The sequence below is a fragment of the Camarhynchus parvulus genome, chromosome 9 (assembly GCF_901933205.1).
Source record: "Camarhynchus parvulus chromosome 9, STF_HiC, whole genome shotgun sequence".
In the NCBI taxonomy this organism is placed as follows: Eukaryota; Metazoa; Chordata; class Aves; order Passeriformes; family Thraupidae; genus Camarhynchus; species Camarhynchus parvulus.
In genome coordinates this window covers 9565415-9579230 of record NC_044579.1, presented here as the reverse complement: position 1 = coordinate 9579230, position 13816 = coordinate 9565415, and the positions used below count along the sequence as shown (strand labels likewise).

The 13816-nt window shown below is 57.8% G+C and overlaps 1 protein-coding gene across 1 annotated transcript; it reads left to right on the top strand.

Annotated features, from left to right (window-relative positions):
• The first annotated feature begins 1493 nt into the window (after nt 1-1493).
• Nucleotides 1494-12970, top strand: MUC4 (mucin 4, cell surface associated). The gene is made up of 28 exons (XM_030954650.1): nt 1494-1843; nt 2333-3096; nt 3410-3549; nt 3742-3906; nt 3985-4140; nt 4264-4394; nt 4629-4717; nt 5024-5200; nt 5298-5441; nt 5519-5638; nt 5841-6043; nt 6750-6828; nt 7079-7249; nt 7424-7525; nt 7730-7966; nt 8353-8487; nt 8577-8755; nt 8882-9041; nt 9120-9218; nt 9795-9977; nt 10070-10143; nt 10466-10530; nt 10818-11017; nt 11247-11415; nt 11500-11670; nt 12485-12522; nt 12605-12702; nt 12914-12970. Exons 1-28 carry the CDS (start codon nt 1494-1496, stop codon nt 12968-12970), a joined length of 4656 nt encoding a protein of 1551 aa, XP_030810510.1.
• Nucleotides 12971-13816: the final 846 nt, after the last annotated feature.

Here is a 13816-nt window from a genome sequence, read left to right as displayed (position 1 = left end):
TGACAGCATGGACCACAGAGCCATTGCTCCCCCAGGATGAGCACAGCACAGCAGCAACATCCCCCAGCATAAGCAGGAGCTCTGCTGAGCCACGTAGTACTGCCATGCTGCTGTCCCAGGAGGTCATACTGGGGCTGGATGAGGCCACCTCTCCTTTGGCCACAGCTGCCAGCATCTCTCAGGACAGGCCCAGCCCCATGAAGATGGCAGCAGCCGCAGCCAGTCCCCTGGACACAGCCACAGAAGGAGCCTTTTCTTCTACCACCACTGGCACCAGCAAGGCTGCAGAGCCAGGGACAGGTACTTTACACAACACTGGCCACAGTACCTCACAGGACCCTCCTGGGCCTCCCACTCAGCTGCCTCCAGCCCTTTTGTCCCAGCTTCCTGGTGAGGCTGTGCTGGGCACAGGAGAGACGCTTCCCCCCAGCCTCAGTGCAGCCCCGGGCACTGCTGGACATGGGCTGCCCGCAGACAACGCTGCCCACCAGCCCCAGGCCACCACACAAGCTGTGGGCACACTGGCTACAGTGATGGATGTCACAGCTGGAGAGCACATCCCACCTCTGGGAAGCACCACTACTGAGCTGGTGTCCATCAGGAATGAGGCCAGTACCAAAGCCACAGCAGGCACTGCCATTCCAGAGACCAAGGACACACCAGGGGGGCTCAGCATGAGTCTGTCCCCCCATGCAGCTCTCAAAGACCCTGCTGGTCCCTCTCCAAGGCCCTTTCCACACTCCATGGGCTGTCTGCTCCCTCAGTCCCTCTCAACAGGCCTTGGGACCAGCACAGCAGAGGCAGCCGCAGGCAGATCTCCTTCAGCCACTCCCAGCATGGCCATGCCTTTGTCCCTCACGGGCACCACTGGAGCAAAGCCAGACAGGGCCCCTCGAGCTGCTGCTGCTGCACCACCACCTTCCATCGCTGCGTTTGGCATCGGGACTGTGCCAACCACCCATCCATCCTCCTTTGTTAGCAACACTCCAAGTAGTGAAGCAGGGATGGGATCAGCATCACTGGCCAGTGGCAGTGCCACCACAATGGCAGGGGACACGGAAGCCACCCTGCCTGTGCCTGATGCTCACCCCAGCCACAGCCAGCCAGGTCCCACAGCAGGCTCAACAACCGCAGGAACTGGTGTCACACCCAGATCTGCACTAACCTCAGTGCTCTGGGCTGGGCCCCAAATTGTGGAAGCTCCAGGGACAGAGATGCCATCACCCAACACTGCACCAGGCACTGGCAGAGCTGTATCAGATACCCCTGGGGGACCCAGGGCAGTCACTGTCCCCATGCCATCACAAGCAGGTGTCTCCCCTCTCCTGGAAGGCAGAGCCAAGGTAGGGATGGCTCTGGAGGTGTCCCCATCCAGCATCCCCCAAGAGATGGCAGCAGTCACGTCCCCACTGTCCCCCGCTGCCCCACTGCAAGCAATGGGGGCTTCAGGTGACCCCCAGCCCAATGGCAGCACCACGGGGCAAGCAACAGGCATGGGGTTCCTGGAGGTGAGCACGGAGGAGAACCCAGGTGCCAGTGCAGCAGGGCCAGCTCCCAGCCACGTGATTGTCACTGCCAGGCCATCACCAGAGCCACCTGCCACTGAGAACAAGCCCACTGCTGGGATCACCTCGCTGGCTGTTGGCCACACAAATGTGTGGGAGGCCACAGCTGCACCCCAGATAGGTGCCACAGGCACCACTGCCCATGTGGACACCACCAGCTCTGAGAGCAGCACCGAGGGTGCAGCATCCTCAGCCAGCAGCAGCAGCACCCGTGTCCCTGACTCCAATGCCAGTGGCACAAGCCTGGCCACCACGCCGGCCACCACACCATCCACCAGCATGTTCCCCAGCAGCACTAACCTGCCAACCACCTCCACAGGCTGGGACACCTTTGTGACCAGTGTCACCACAGCCATGCCACCTGCCACAGCATGGGCCACCAGCACCAGCAGTGCCCCATCCCTTGCTGTGACACACAGCGAGATGAGCAGAGGTGGGCAGCCTGTCCCATCCCCAGCAGCACAAACCCCCATGCTGGAGACAACTCTTGGACCCTGGGGTGTCCCTGGTCCCAGCACTGCTGTTGCAGTGTCTGGTTCTCCCCTCCCCAGCCTGCACAGCCCAGCAGAGGAGGCCACAACAGCCCCCTTGTCCCTGCTTGGTGTTGGTGCCACTGGGGTGGCAGCAGCTGGACAGACTCCCACCGAGTCAGCTACAGGCACCACTTCCCCTGCATCCATCGGCTACCACGACATGGGACAAGCAGGGAGCACGTCACCTCCTGCCTTCCAGACATCTCCAGGGGCACCTGCCTGGAAAGAGAAAACAGCCATCAGCACAGGCAGCACCACAGCCACCACTGCAGGGAACAGCACTGCCACCACTGCAGACATCACCACGGCCATCATTGCAGGGAACATCTCTGCTACCACTGCCACCACCGCAGGCAGCACTACTGCCACCACTGCAGGGAACAGCACTGCCACCACTGCAGACATCACCACGGCCATCATTGCAGGGAACATCTCTGCTACCACTGCCACCACCGCAGGCAGCACTACTGCCACCACTGCAGGGAACAGCACTGCCAACACTGCAGACATCACCACGGCCATCATTGCAGGGAACATCTCTGCTACCACTGCCACCACCGCAGGCAGCACTACTGCCACCACTGCAGGGAACAGCACTGCCAACACTGCAGGGAACACCACGGCCATCACTGGAGGGTACATCAGTGCCACCACTGCAGGGAACACTACTGCCACCACTGCCATCACTGCAGGCAGCACCACAGCCATCACTGCAGGGAACAGCACTGCCATCACTGCCACCACTGCAGGAGGCACCACGGCAGGAGGCACCATGGCTATTGCATCCACAGCCCCAGTGAGCCCAGCCAAGGAGGTGGGAAGTCTCCCAGGCACCATGGCACCAGTGACACCACCAGCCACCACCAGCCCTGCCACCACCCTGTCTCACGCCTTTGGGACACAGCGAGGACCACCCACCGAACTGAGCACATCTGCCCACACCAGCACTGGGCACAGAACTCCTGCACCTGAGCCACAACCCACCCATGAGCTTATCAGTAAGAAGATTTTCTTTTTCCCAAGGACAGGAGTAGGAAAGGGGTTTTCAGCCAGTCAAGCATTGGGATGGATAAGGGTACACCTGGTCCGGGGTGTCTCATCTGCATTGCACATTGGGCTGCCAGATCAATGGGAAAAGGCAAAATAGGACATCTGAGAGCATCCCAAAAGTGGGTTGAAAATTGGGTTACAATCCATTAGAGCACAGGCACAGCATCCTGGCAAAGCAGGTGGGTTTGTCCTGGCAGCAGGATGGATAAAGCAGACATTAATGATTTCACACCTTTTTCATTGATCTCCTGCCCATGGCAGAGCCAGCAACTTCACTCTACCCCTTTGGTGTGGAAGCAGGGGATCAAGAGTACGTCCGGAGGATGGTGGATTTCAACTCACCCCTGTTCAAGCCAGAAATTGGATTTCCCTTTGGGAAGTCACTGCGAGATGCTCTCTATGTGAGTGCCCCCTTTGGTGAGCACATAATGGATGTGCTGCCTTTTTGGTAAAAAATCCCCAAACATTGAAATGGAGCAGAAACCAAATTTCATCTGAATATCTTGTTTTTAACATTTAAAATGGTTGGTTTCTGCTCACCCATGGAGGCTAAAAGCTATCCCAGTCAGCAAATAACAAGTTCTTTTGGTTAGTTTACAGATAACGGACAGATCATTTTTCCACCCACGGACAACTATGTCCCAACCAACCCCAACCCCCCTTCCCGGGGCTTCACTGGCCGCGAGAGCTTGCCAATGGTGGCTGCCTTTTGGGATGATGCAGACTTTTCCAAGGGTGTTGGCATCACTTGGTACCAGGTGAGGGCCACCAGAGGTGTTCTGGCAGAATCCAGTTCCCAGCTCACTCATTTAATTCTCTCTCTTGCCATCTGGCAGGAGTACTCTACACTCAGCTCCACCCAAGACCCTGTTGTCCAAGATGTGGGAGCAAAGATTGAGAAATACCTAAAAATCCCTTATGTAGCAAAATGGACCTTGAAGGTGACGTGGGAGAAAGCTCCAGCGTACCCATCCCGGAGGGATGACACTCAGGTGAGCAGTGACACACCAGGTGACAGAGAGGAATGCTGGTGGCTGTTTCAAGCCTCAGTCTGCTCTGCAGGGAGAGCAGGGGAGGCTCTGGGAGCCCTAAGGAGGTGCCTTGTGTTTCTCCAGACGAGCACCTACCAGGCAGTGCTCAGCACCGACGGGAGCCGCTCCTTCGCCCTGCTGCTCTACCAGGACGGGGGGATGCGCTGGGACTACAGCAGGCTGCCTGCAGCCAACGTGCTCATCGGCTTCTCCAGGTGCTGCACGCCTCTCACTGCCTTTTGGGACAGCAGGGATTTGTTCCAGCACCGTGTTGAGACTGTCAGAGGCATTACCCCCCCAGGAGAGCCCAGCTCCCACTCCTGGAGCAGTCCTGCCCCATTTAAACCCTTTCTCTTGCTAACTGCAGCAGTTCCCACCGCAGCTGCTCTATGGAGGGAGGAGGAGGGTTGTGTTGGAAGGATGACCTCAAACCTCCTCTCTCCACACAGTGGCAATGGCTATGCCCAAAACAGCGAGCTGACTCAGGAGCCACCAGCTGTCAAGTACCGACCAGACCAGCATAGCAGCACCGGCTCCGGTATGGCACCAGGGGTCCTTGGGGAGGGTGGGGATGGAAGGAGCTGTGTGCTCTGTGCCAGGAGCACGTTCCTACACCCATCCCTGGAAGGTGATGGGCCAGCAAAGCCACTGGGCACCAGCTGGCCACCCAGAGCAGACTGTAGGTGTCTCACATTCTCCTGTGGCTTGCCACAGCCCCGCTGGCTCTAGAGGGAGCCTGGAGACCTCGTGTGAGGTCAGTGGCCAGGGACAGCTGTCCCACGGGATCCCTCAGCACAGGCAGAGACCCTGGCTGAGCAGTGTTGTTCTCTGGTTGCTCCCCCAGATGTGCGTGGGCTGTGGATTTACAGGCTGGACAGTCGCTCTCGGGTGAATTACAGGCTGCAGTGCCTGGCGTGGCTGGACACGGAGCCAGCGCCGGCCACCTGGAACAGGCAGCTGCCACCCTGCCCCTGCTCCCGGCCCCAGGCAGAGCTGGATCCCCGCTACCACTGGAGCAGAGGTGCCAAGGACAGCCCCCCAGCACCAGCTGCAGGGTGGGGGAATGGTCCCCTCCTGCTCTGGGAGCAGCTGTGACCCCCCCCCCCCCACTATTTCAGGCCCAGCAGACGCCTCCGTGAGGATGCTGCGCACTGCATCCCCCAGCCCAGCAGGAGCTGGGGTACGGTGTCTGTACCAAGGTGGGAGCTTGCTCGAAGGCTGGCAGGAGAGAGCATGGAGCCCTCCCTTCCACACTGCTGCTGGTAAGTGGGACCTGGCATTCCCTTGCCCTAAAATACCCCAAGCACAGGCCCTGACACACTCCATCACATTCCTCCAGACACAGAGCTGGAAGCGTTCAACTGGTGCTGCCGGCGTGTGGGGAAGCCCCTGTTCTGTGCCAGGTTTGCTGAGAAGAGACCGAAGGTTGACTGTGAAGGATATGTGCCACCCACCCCTGGTGAGTGCCCAGGCTCTGCCTCTGCTGTGCCAGGGCACTGAGCTGTGCATGGACCCCATGCTTTAGCCACGCTTTGCAACGTGCCAGTGGGGACTGCTGAGCCACCACTGAGCAGCTCTGGGGCTGCTCTCCTCCCTGAAATGACACCAGCATTTACTCTTCTTCTTCTGCCCAAAATGTCTCCATGTCCTTTGGACCCCAGCTGGTGCCTTTGGGGACCCTCACATCACCACCCTGGATGGACTCACCTACACCTTCAATGGGCTTGGGGACTTTGTCCTGCTGCTGGCCAGTGATGCCCAGACCAGCTTCGTTTTGCACGGGCGCACAGCACAGACTGGCATGGCCCAGGCCACCAACTTTGTGGCCTTTGCTGTCCAATACATCTCCAACACCACCACAACAGTGAGTAGAACTGCCCTGGGATGAATTTGATCCTCTAATGGGAGAGACCTCTCGGGCAAGTTGGGCATCACCTCTGCATCACCTACAAGTGGGTGGGACCCAAGAGGCAACCCCTCTCCTTTTCCTGCTACCTCCCACTACTCCAACAAAGTATTATTAGTGGGGAAATGGACTAATATTCACCAGGCACAGGTCTAATGCCTCCTGCAAACAGGCCAGCAAGGGCTGGAGACTCTGGAGGAACATGGTCTGCTTCACCTTTTCCATTGCATATTCTTTGTCCTGACACTAGCACAAGCCACTGCTCTTCCTGACTTTGCAGAATTGCTCCCCACACCATTTAGCTTCATTAAGCAGAATGTCCTGGTATCACCAGGAACAGGCATTGAGTAGCATGAGGAGGGGGCTCAGAGCTGGGAGCCCCCCAGCACAGCTCCCCATGCTGTCAAGGTCAGCTGAGCAGTGGTGGTGGCCAGGGCATGTCCCTCACCAAGGTGACAGGCAGCTCTCTGTCCTCATCTGTGCAAACATCAAAGCTGCTGTACTGTGTATCTGCTGGGGTGAAGAGCACACCAACACAGGCCCCAGGGCTGAGCCTCTCTTCCTGGGCTGGAGGAAGACAGAGTTAATAATTGTTCCCAGCATGGAGGGACAGCAGGAAGGGACAAGCAGAGGGGCTGATTGGGACGTCGACCACGATTTTCAGGTTGAGTGGACCTTGGGGAACCAGGATGACATCCAAGTCCTCCTGAACAACGAAACCATCCAGTTTTCCTATTCCCAAGGTGAGCAGGATCTATTGTTAAATGCTAAATATATTGGGGGGGGTGGGGACCAGAAATGTCCCCATCCCCTGGGACCAGCCCTGCCCAGTGCTAGGGCAGCCATCCTGAGATCCATTAAATGTCCCTCACCTGTGCTTGTCTTTGGTCTGGGTGGGGTAGATGGGCAGCACTCCCCTCCAGGAATCCATGGTTGTCATTTCAGGTGCCAGCCTTGCATGGACTGTCCCTCTGTGCTCTCCTTCTCTTGCAGACCTGGGTGACGAGGTGTACTACAGCCCTGGTGTCCTGCTGGTCAATGCCTCCTCTGTCACGGCTGTCCTCGATGGGAGCGTGGCTGTCTCTGTCTCGGCCACCTCTGGGATCCTCAGCGTGCTCTGCAGCCTGCCCGACGGGTACCGCAACAGCACCAGCGGCCTCCTGGGTGAGGGCTCTGCCAGAGCTGGGTGCAAATGCTCTTCCCACTCTAAAGTGGAAAACTGGGGCATTGTGCTCGTGAGCAGGGACACCTGGGTATAAACAGAACACTGGCCAGCACCAGAGAGGAGGTCAACCTCCTGGCATGGGAGATTCCAGCACTCTGGTGATGCTCCACCAGGTGTGTGGGACCATGACCCTGCAGATGACTTCCAGATGCCAAATGGTACCAGCATCCCTGTGAACAGCAGTGAGGAGGAGATCTACAGCTATGGGATGACCTGTAAGTCCAGGATTAGGATCCCTCTTGATGATCCTCTGCTTCCTGCACCTTCTGGCCGTGCTTTGGCTTGAGATATTTAAACATTTGCCTGAGCAAAAGCAATGTCAAGGGGAGGTGTTTGGTGTCCTCGCTGCTCCGTGAAAAGGAACCCTAAAATACAGCAAACCTTAAAATGGCCTGTACCCATGGCGTGTTCTCTTGCAGGGGCTGTTGGGGAGCACAGCCTGTTCACTCAGCCTCTGGACTCACCAGCACTGAACTTCACACCCTTCTTCTTGTCTCGGCTGCGGCAGGAGAACGAAAGCCAGTACGAGCTGGTGGCCTCTCAGTGTCACGGCAGCAAGGAGTGCATCTATGATTCACTGAGCACAGGGAACTTGGCCCTGGGCCTGGCCACCCAGAGCCTTGCAGCCGACTTCCAGCAGAGGAAGACAGCACTCAGTAAGTGGAGCACATCCTCACCTCTGAGAGGGCATGGCTTGGATGGAACTGGGCAGTGCCCTGCTCCTTTCCCGGGCTCTCTTGCTTCATATGAGACAGAAGAGAAGTCACCAAGGTCTTGGATTTGCACTGCCCAGCTGGCTTGTCTCCAGTCCTGGGAGATGCCACCAGCAGGACAGTTGCCATCGAGGTTTTGGAATTGCATTTCCTGGAACTGCATTTCTGGCTTCTCTCCAAACCTGGGAGATGCCACCATGCTGTGCAACATCAGGGCCTTGTTGGTGGGCAGCCATGACAGCATCTGCCTGGGGTCCCATCCGCACCAGGAGGGAGTCAGAGCCAAGGGGTGACAAGGCCACATGTGTGCTGGGCTGCTCTTTCCTCAGATGCCTTCCCTCCTGTCATCACGGGTGACGGATCAATCACAGCCTTCAGGACACAGAAGGTCACAAGGCAGTACCATGCCTTGGGGGAGGGTGCACGCTTCATTCCCCATCTCTCACCAGAGCTCAACATATCAGGTAAGGAAGGAGAGATGGAGCAGCTGGGATGGGAAGGAATGGGATGGAATTCCTCTGCCACCTCTCACTCCTACCTCTCCTCCTGGCAGAGAATGGGACCCTCACATGGGAGCCCCGTGGCATAGCCCCATTCACCATCAACCTGGAGGCTGTTGGCTCCAACAACGTCTCTGCACTTCTCCAGCTCCGCTTCACCCTTTGCAGATGCAGCAGGAGCCAGGACTGTGACTACAGCAACACTGTCACTCTCAGGGAGTCTTCCCTGCAGGTAGTGTACCAGAAAGCTCCTCTGGCGACACACTGTGCCTGTCCCCATGCCAGCTGTGCTGGCTGTCTTCTCTGTCCCCCTATCCTCCTCACATTCCCTCAGCCAGTGTCACTATCCCCCTCCCAGCTGGCAGCCTGCAGATGTGAGAGTGGCTACTCAGGTGCCCTCTGCCAGGACCCTCCGGACCCCTGCTCCCAGGGATGCTTCCCTGGCGTGGGATGTGACCCTTCCAGTGGCTGTGGCCCCTGCCCAGCTGGCCTGACGGGGGATGGAGAGCACTGCTCAGGTGACAAGGGCTCACACCGTGCTCCCTGGGACCCCAGCCAGGCTGTTTGTCCCGGTGCCATGGTCATTGTCTCAGCAGATATTGATGAGTGCACGCAGGGGATGGAGTGCCCAGAGAACAGCACCTGCACCAACACCATGGGTAGCTACATCTGCTCCTGCCTGGCCAGTGAGCAGGGTGAGTATGGGGTCCCTGGCAGGCATGGCGCTCGTCCCCATCACCCCAGGCTCTGTGGAAGAGAATTCCTGAGGGACCCAGGCTGGCCAGAGAGAAGGGAAGGGGGAGCTGCTTGAGCTCTGTCCCCAAGCCCTTGGTGTCATTAGCAGAAGGGACCAGAGTCCAGCCACCACTCGTGTTCCCAGGCTGTCAATCTCACTAATCCACTGGGAAGAGAAATTTTTCCCATGCAATTTTTCTCCTTGAGAAAAAAAATTCTCATCCCAGCAAAGTTCAAATGCACATGTGGAGGTTGGGGGCTAAATCAAGCCCTATTTTCAGATTGCTTTGGTGGGGTTGAGTTGATGGCTTTTGCCCTTGTTCTAATGCTGGGATTTAAGAAGGGCAAATGGCTCCAGCTGGAAGGAGGGGGAGTGGGGCTTTTCCTTGAATGAATACTGAAATTCCTAACACATAAAAGAAAAACAAAACAAAGCTTGGAAGAAAGGCCTTATGGAGCAGCTGAGGATGGCTCAGAGAGCTGAGGCTCTGCTCTGCAGCCAGGTTCTTGCCTCTGCCATGCTCTCCATCCCACAGGTGAGAGGCCAGGCTGTGGCTCAGCCTGTGGCTACAACTCCTGCCCTGAGGGCTACTGCAGCAACGGGGGACACTGCCACCTTCACCCCATCACTTGTGCCCCCACCTGCTCCTGCCCCCCGGCTTTCACTGACCAGCGCTGTCTGGTGGCAGGGGGGGATTTTCAGCCACTGCCCAGCTCAGGTGGGTACCTGTGCCCGGTGTGGGGTGAAACCCAACCCCACTCATCCTGCTCTTGGGATGCCAGAGCCACCACCATGGCTGTCCCCCAGCAGGTCTCCCTCGGAGAAGCATCCAGATGAGGATCAGGACACTGCAAAACGCCACTGCTGAGGAAGTGAACAGCACTGTATGTCACTGGAGGGGGTGGGCTCAGAGCAGGGCACACACTGGCATACTGGGCAGCATGGCAGCTGGGGGTGGGCAAGGCCCTGGATGCCCTCCCATGGGATCTCTGGGGCTCCAGCAGATCCACAGGCCCAGAGGGAGGAAGCACCAGTTGCATGATGATGGCTGCAGCCGCGGCCCTGTGCCAAGTCCCCAGCAAATGAACCAAAGGCCAGAGCAACCCTTGGGGCTTGGCCACAATGCCTGCATCACTCTTCAACCTTTCCCCATGCTGGTGTCATTCTGATGTCCCCTAAACTCCCTTCCTGCTCCCCCCACTGCAGGTCTCAGCCATCCTGGACTCCCTGGAGGTTAAGGCTTTCCAGAGCAACACCAACATCACCCAGATGTGAGTCAGATGTGAAGCAGCCTGTGACCACTCCAAGGATCGGGTGGGCCAGGGCTGAGTGTGGGCCCAGAGAGTTTGGTGCACAAAGGGCACTTTCCTCCAGGTCAGAGTCTGTTTTCCAGCCCTGATGCTGGTAAACCCTTGGAGACACAAGTCTGTTGGCACCTTCCCCTCCTGCCTCATCCCTTCCTTACCGTGGCCCAAATGGGGATACTGAGGCACGGTGAGGCTCAGTCACTCTGAGAGGCAGCAGCAGCTCAACCAGCACCCCTCTCTTTTCCCTGCAGGACAGACAGCGATGGCTTCACCTTCGTGGTGGTGTCCGAGTTTGCCTATGACAGCCGCGGCACCGTCATCCGCTTCCTGAACGAGGAGCTGCCCGCGGCCATCACCGGCGCCTTCAACGGGCGGCGGCGGCGGCGGGAGGCGGGCCCGGGGCTGCGCTTCCAGCGCCTGCACCGGGACAACATCACTGACCTGGTGAAGCGTGAGTGCTCCTGGCCCTGAGCTGGGGAGTACCCCCTGTCCCCATTGTCCCCACTACCCTGAGTGCCCCAGGGATGGGCTCACACCCATGGGGCAGGCAGGTGGGCAGCCTCCCAACCCCAGGCATGGATCCCGCTTGGGGGTCTTGGGGAAGCGTCAAGGGGTGCTGCTGCAAGGCTGAACCCCGTCGCCCCACAACACCCAGGGGTGTTGCTGCTTTCCCTCCCCAGTGACAGTGGGTGAGCTGAGGGACTATTTCCCCTGCTCTCTGTACGGCTACAAAGGCTACCAGCTCCACTACATGGGGACCATCGGCTTCATCTGCATCTCCCCCTGCAAGATGGGCTACTGCCAGCACGGCGGCCAGTGCCAGCACCTGCCCGAGGGGCCCACGTGCAGGTAGCAGCAGCCCTGGGGTGGACAAGGCCACCCTGCTCAGCTGCTTCTCCCGCAGCATCACTGCTCCTCCCTCCCCATCCACAGCTGCCTGCCCTTCTCCATCTACTCTCCGGCCGGCCCCCGGTGTGAGTGGCTGGCCATCAGCCTGGCTGCCTTCCTCGGCATCCTGCTGGGAGCCCTGGCCCTGCTCTGCCTCCTGTTTGCCATGGCCTGCCTGGCCCTGCGCCTCTGCCGCCAGCACCGCCGGCACCAGGGGTGAGCCATGGGCTGGGCCTGCACAGGGCTGGGTGCTGGGCATGGGTATAAGAGGGAAAAACTGATCAAAAATCCTCATTTGAAAGATCCACCACTGGTAGAACTCATCTGGTTTGGGCAGGGGGACCCTGCCCTGGGAGAGTGGTTGGGTGGCCTTTTAATATATTCCAGCCCCTTTTCCAGACATCTGTTGCTCAGGGGTGCAATAGCATCAGTGGGTTGAATGTTAGCTTTCCTTTTTCCCCCACGTTAGGGAGTGTTGCATTTCTTCCTCATCCCACCCAATACTTGGTTACAGGTGGGCTTTCTATTTCATTTTAATTTGCATGCCACCCAAATGATTTCCACTTTAATTCACATGGGCCTGGAAAGAGCTGGCCTAGAGCAAGGAAAAGTGGTTTAAGAATTGGACCTTGCTCTTCTGCAGAGCAGGCAGTTAACAGAACAATGGCAAAGTGCAAGGCTGGGGTGGAAGAACAAGCATCTCCTTCCCCCCTCCCCAGCCCTTGGTCCTGCAGAGGCATCGACACCCAGGGCATGTCCCTGGCTCTGGTTGGAGCTGTGTCCTGCCCCTGCTCCCAGCTTCCTGCCAGCCCTGGAGCAAGGGATTTCTGGGAAGTTCCTTGGTTCATTTGCATTTGTGGCAAGGCAAAGAACTGTGTGTGCACTAGTGGGGCTTTTCCTCCTCATACAGCCCCATCTCACCCCATCAGTCAGTCACTGCTCCCCTTTGCCATCTGACCCAGACACCAGCATCAGGCAGGGGGTTCTCTCTCTGCTGACATGTTCTCCCTATTCTGTTCCTCCCTCTCAGGACCAAGGAGACCTTGTGGAGGACACGGCCCTTCTCCTGTGAGTACATGCCTGTAAAACTCCCCCACTAAGGCTCTGCTTCACCCCAGTCCTCAAGCTCCACTCATCTTCCCTGCTCCAGCTTTAACAATGGCAGGAGAACAAGCAGAGCCCACCGTCTCCCAGTCCCTGGAAAGGCATTGGAAACTGCAGCTCCAGGCCATTGACCCTTCAGTCCAGGTCTGTCCTTGGGTTACTGTTTCCATGGGGTGTTGGGGTTGGGAACTTTGGGCTGGGCTCTGAATCCTGGCCCTGTGCCTCGAAGGAGCTCAGGAGCTGTGCCTCATCCTGAAGCATCACTGGTGCTTTGGCCAGCGCTGGGATCCACGCCAGCATCACAAAGCACAGAGCCAGTGCCCCACTGACAGCATGGCCTGCTCCTCCTTTACAGATCAGAATCCAGAGACCCCAAGTTATGCCTGCAAGCCAGTCCCCCCAGCAGCCCTAACCTGGCACCAGTTCTTTTCTGGCACCTCCAGGCTCACAGAGGAGCCAGACACTGCTGCCTGCTCTGCTGCTCGCTCTCGAGGTCTCCAGCAGCAGCAACACATGGAAGCAAGGGCAGGCAGCTGCCTTTTGGGTTCTGGGAGGATTCTGGAGGAGATGCTTTTTGGAATGTGTGTTTATGTTGGGTGACCAAAGCAGCAGGATTTCACCTTTCCTGAGGACCTGCAGAGACACCTGGGATCATCCTTGAATGTGCCTGCACCAGGGGTATGTGCTAGTGCAATGTAACAGACCCTGCAGATCCCCTGAGAGCAGGGTCAGGTGCGGCAATGCAGTGGTTGTAATCCCTTAGGAACCAAATAGAATAAACCAAAAATGTTGGCTTGCTGTTAAATTGTCTGCACCTCTAGTGTCTCTGCTTCACTATCATTGAGCCCTCAAGTCCTTGCTTTCTGCTGGTCCCATCCACAGAGCCAAAGTGAAAATGGATGTAAATTTTTTGGTGGCTTCCTCCCCTCATTTTCCCTACACACCTGCAAGTCTCCTGACACTGCTTTCATGGGCACTGCTTACAGTGGCTCTGATCACTCAGGTTGCACTTTGGCCCCTACAAATATCCCACAGCCCTTCAGCCCTGGTGGGTGGGAGATGCTGACCCAAGGAGGGTATATCAGACCCCATCAGATCCCCAACTCCCACCCCATTCACTGCCCTGGACCCTGGCTGAGCTGTATCTCCAGTACTAAAGCCAGGAACAGAAATATCCTGTAATCCTGCTGCTCCAAGCCTGCCCTGTCACTGCTTCCCACCCCAGTTTGGCAGAGGACATGGCTGCTGCATGGTCAGG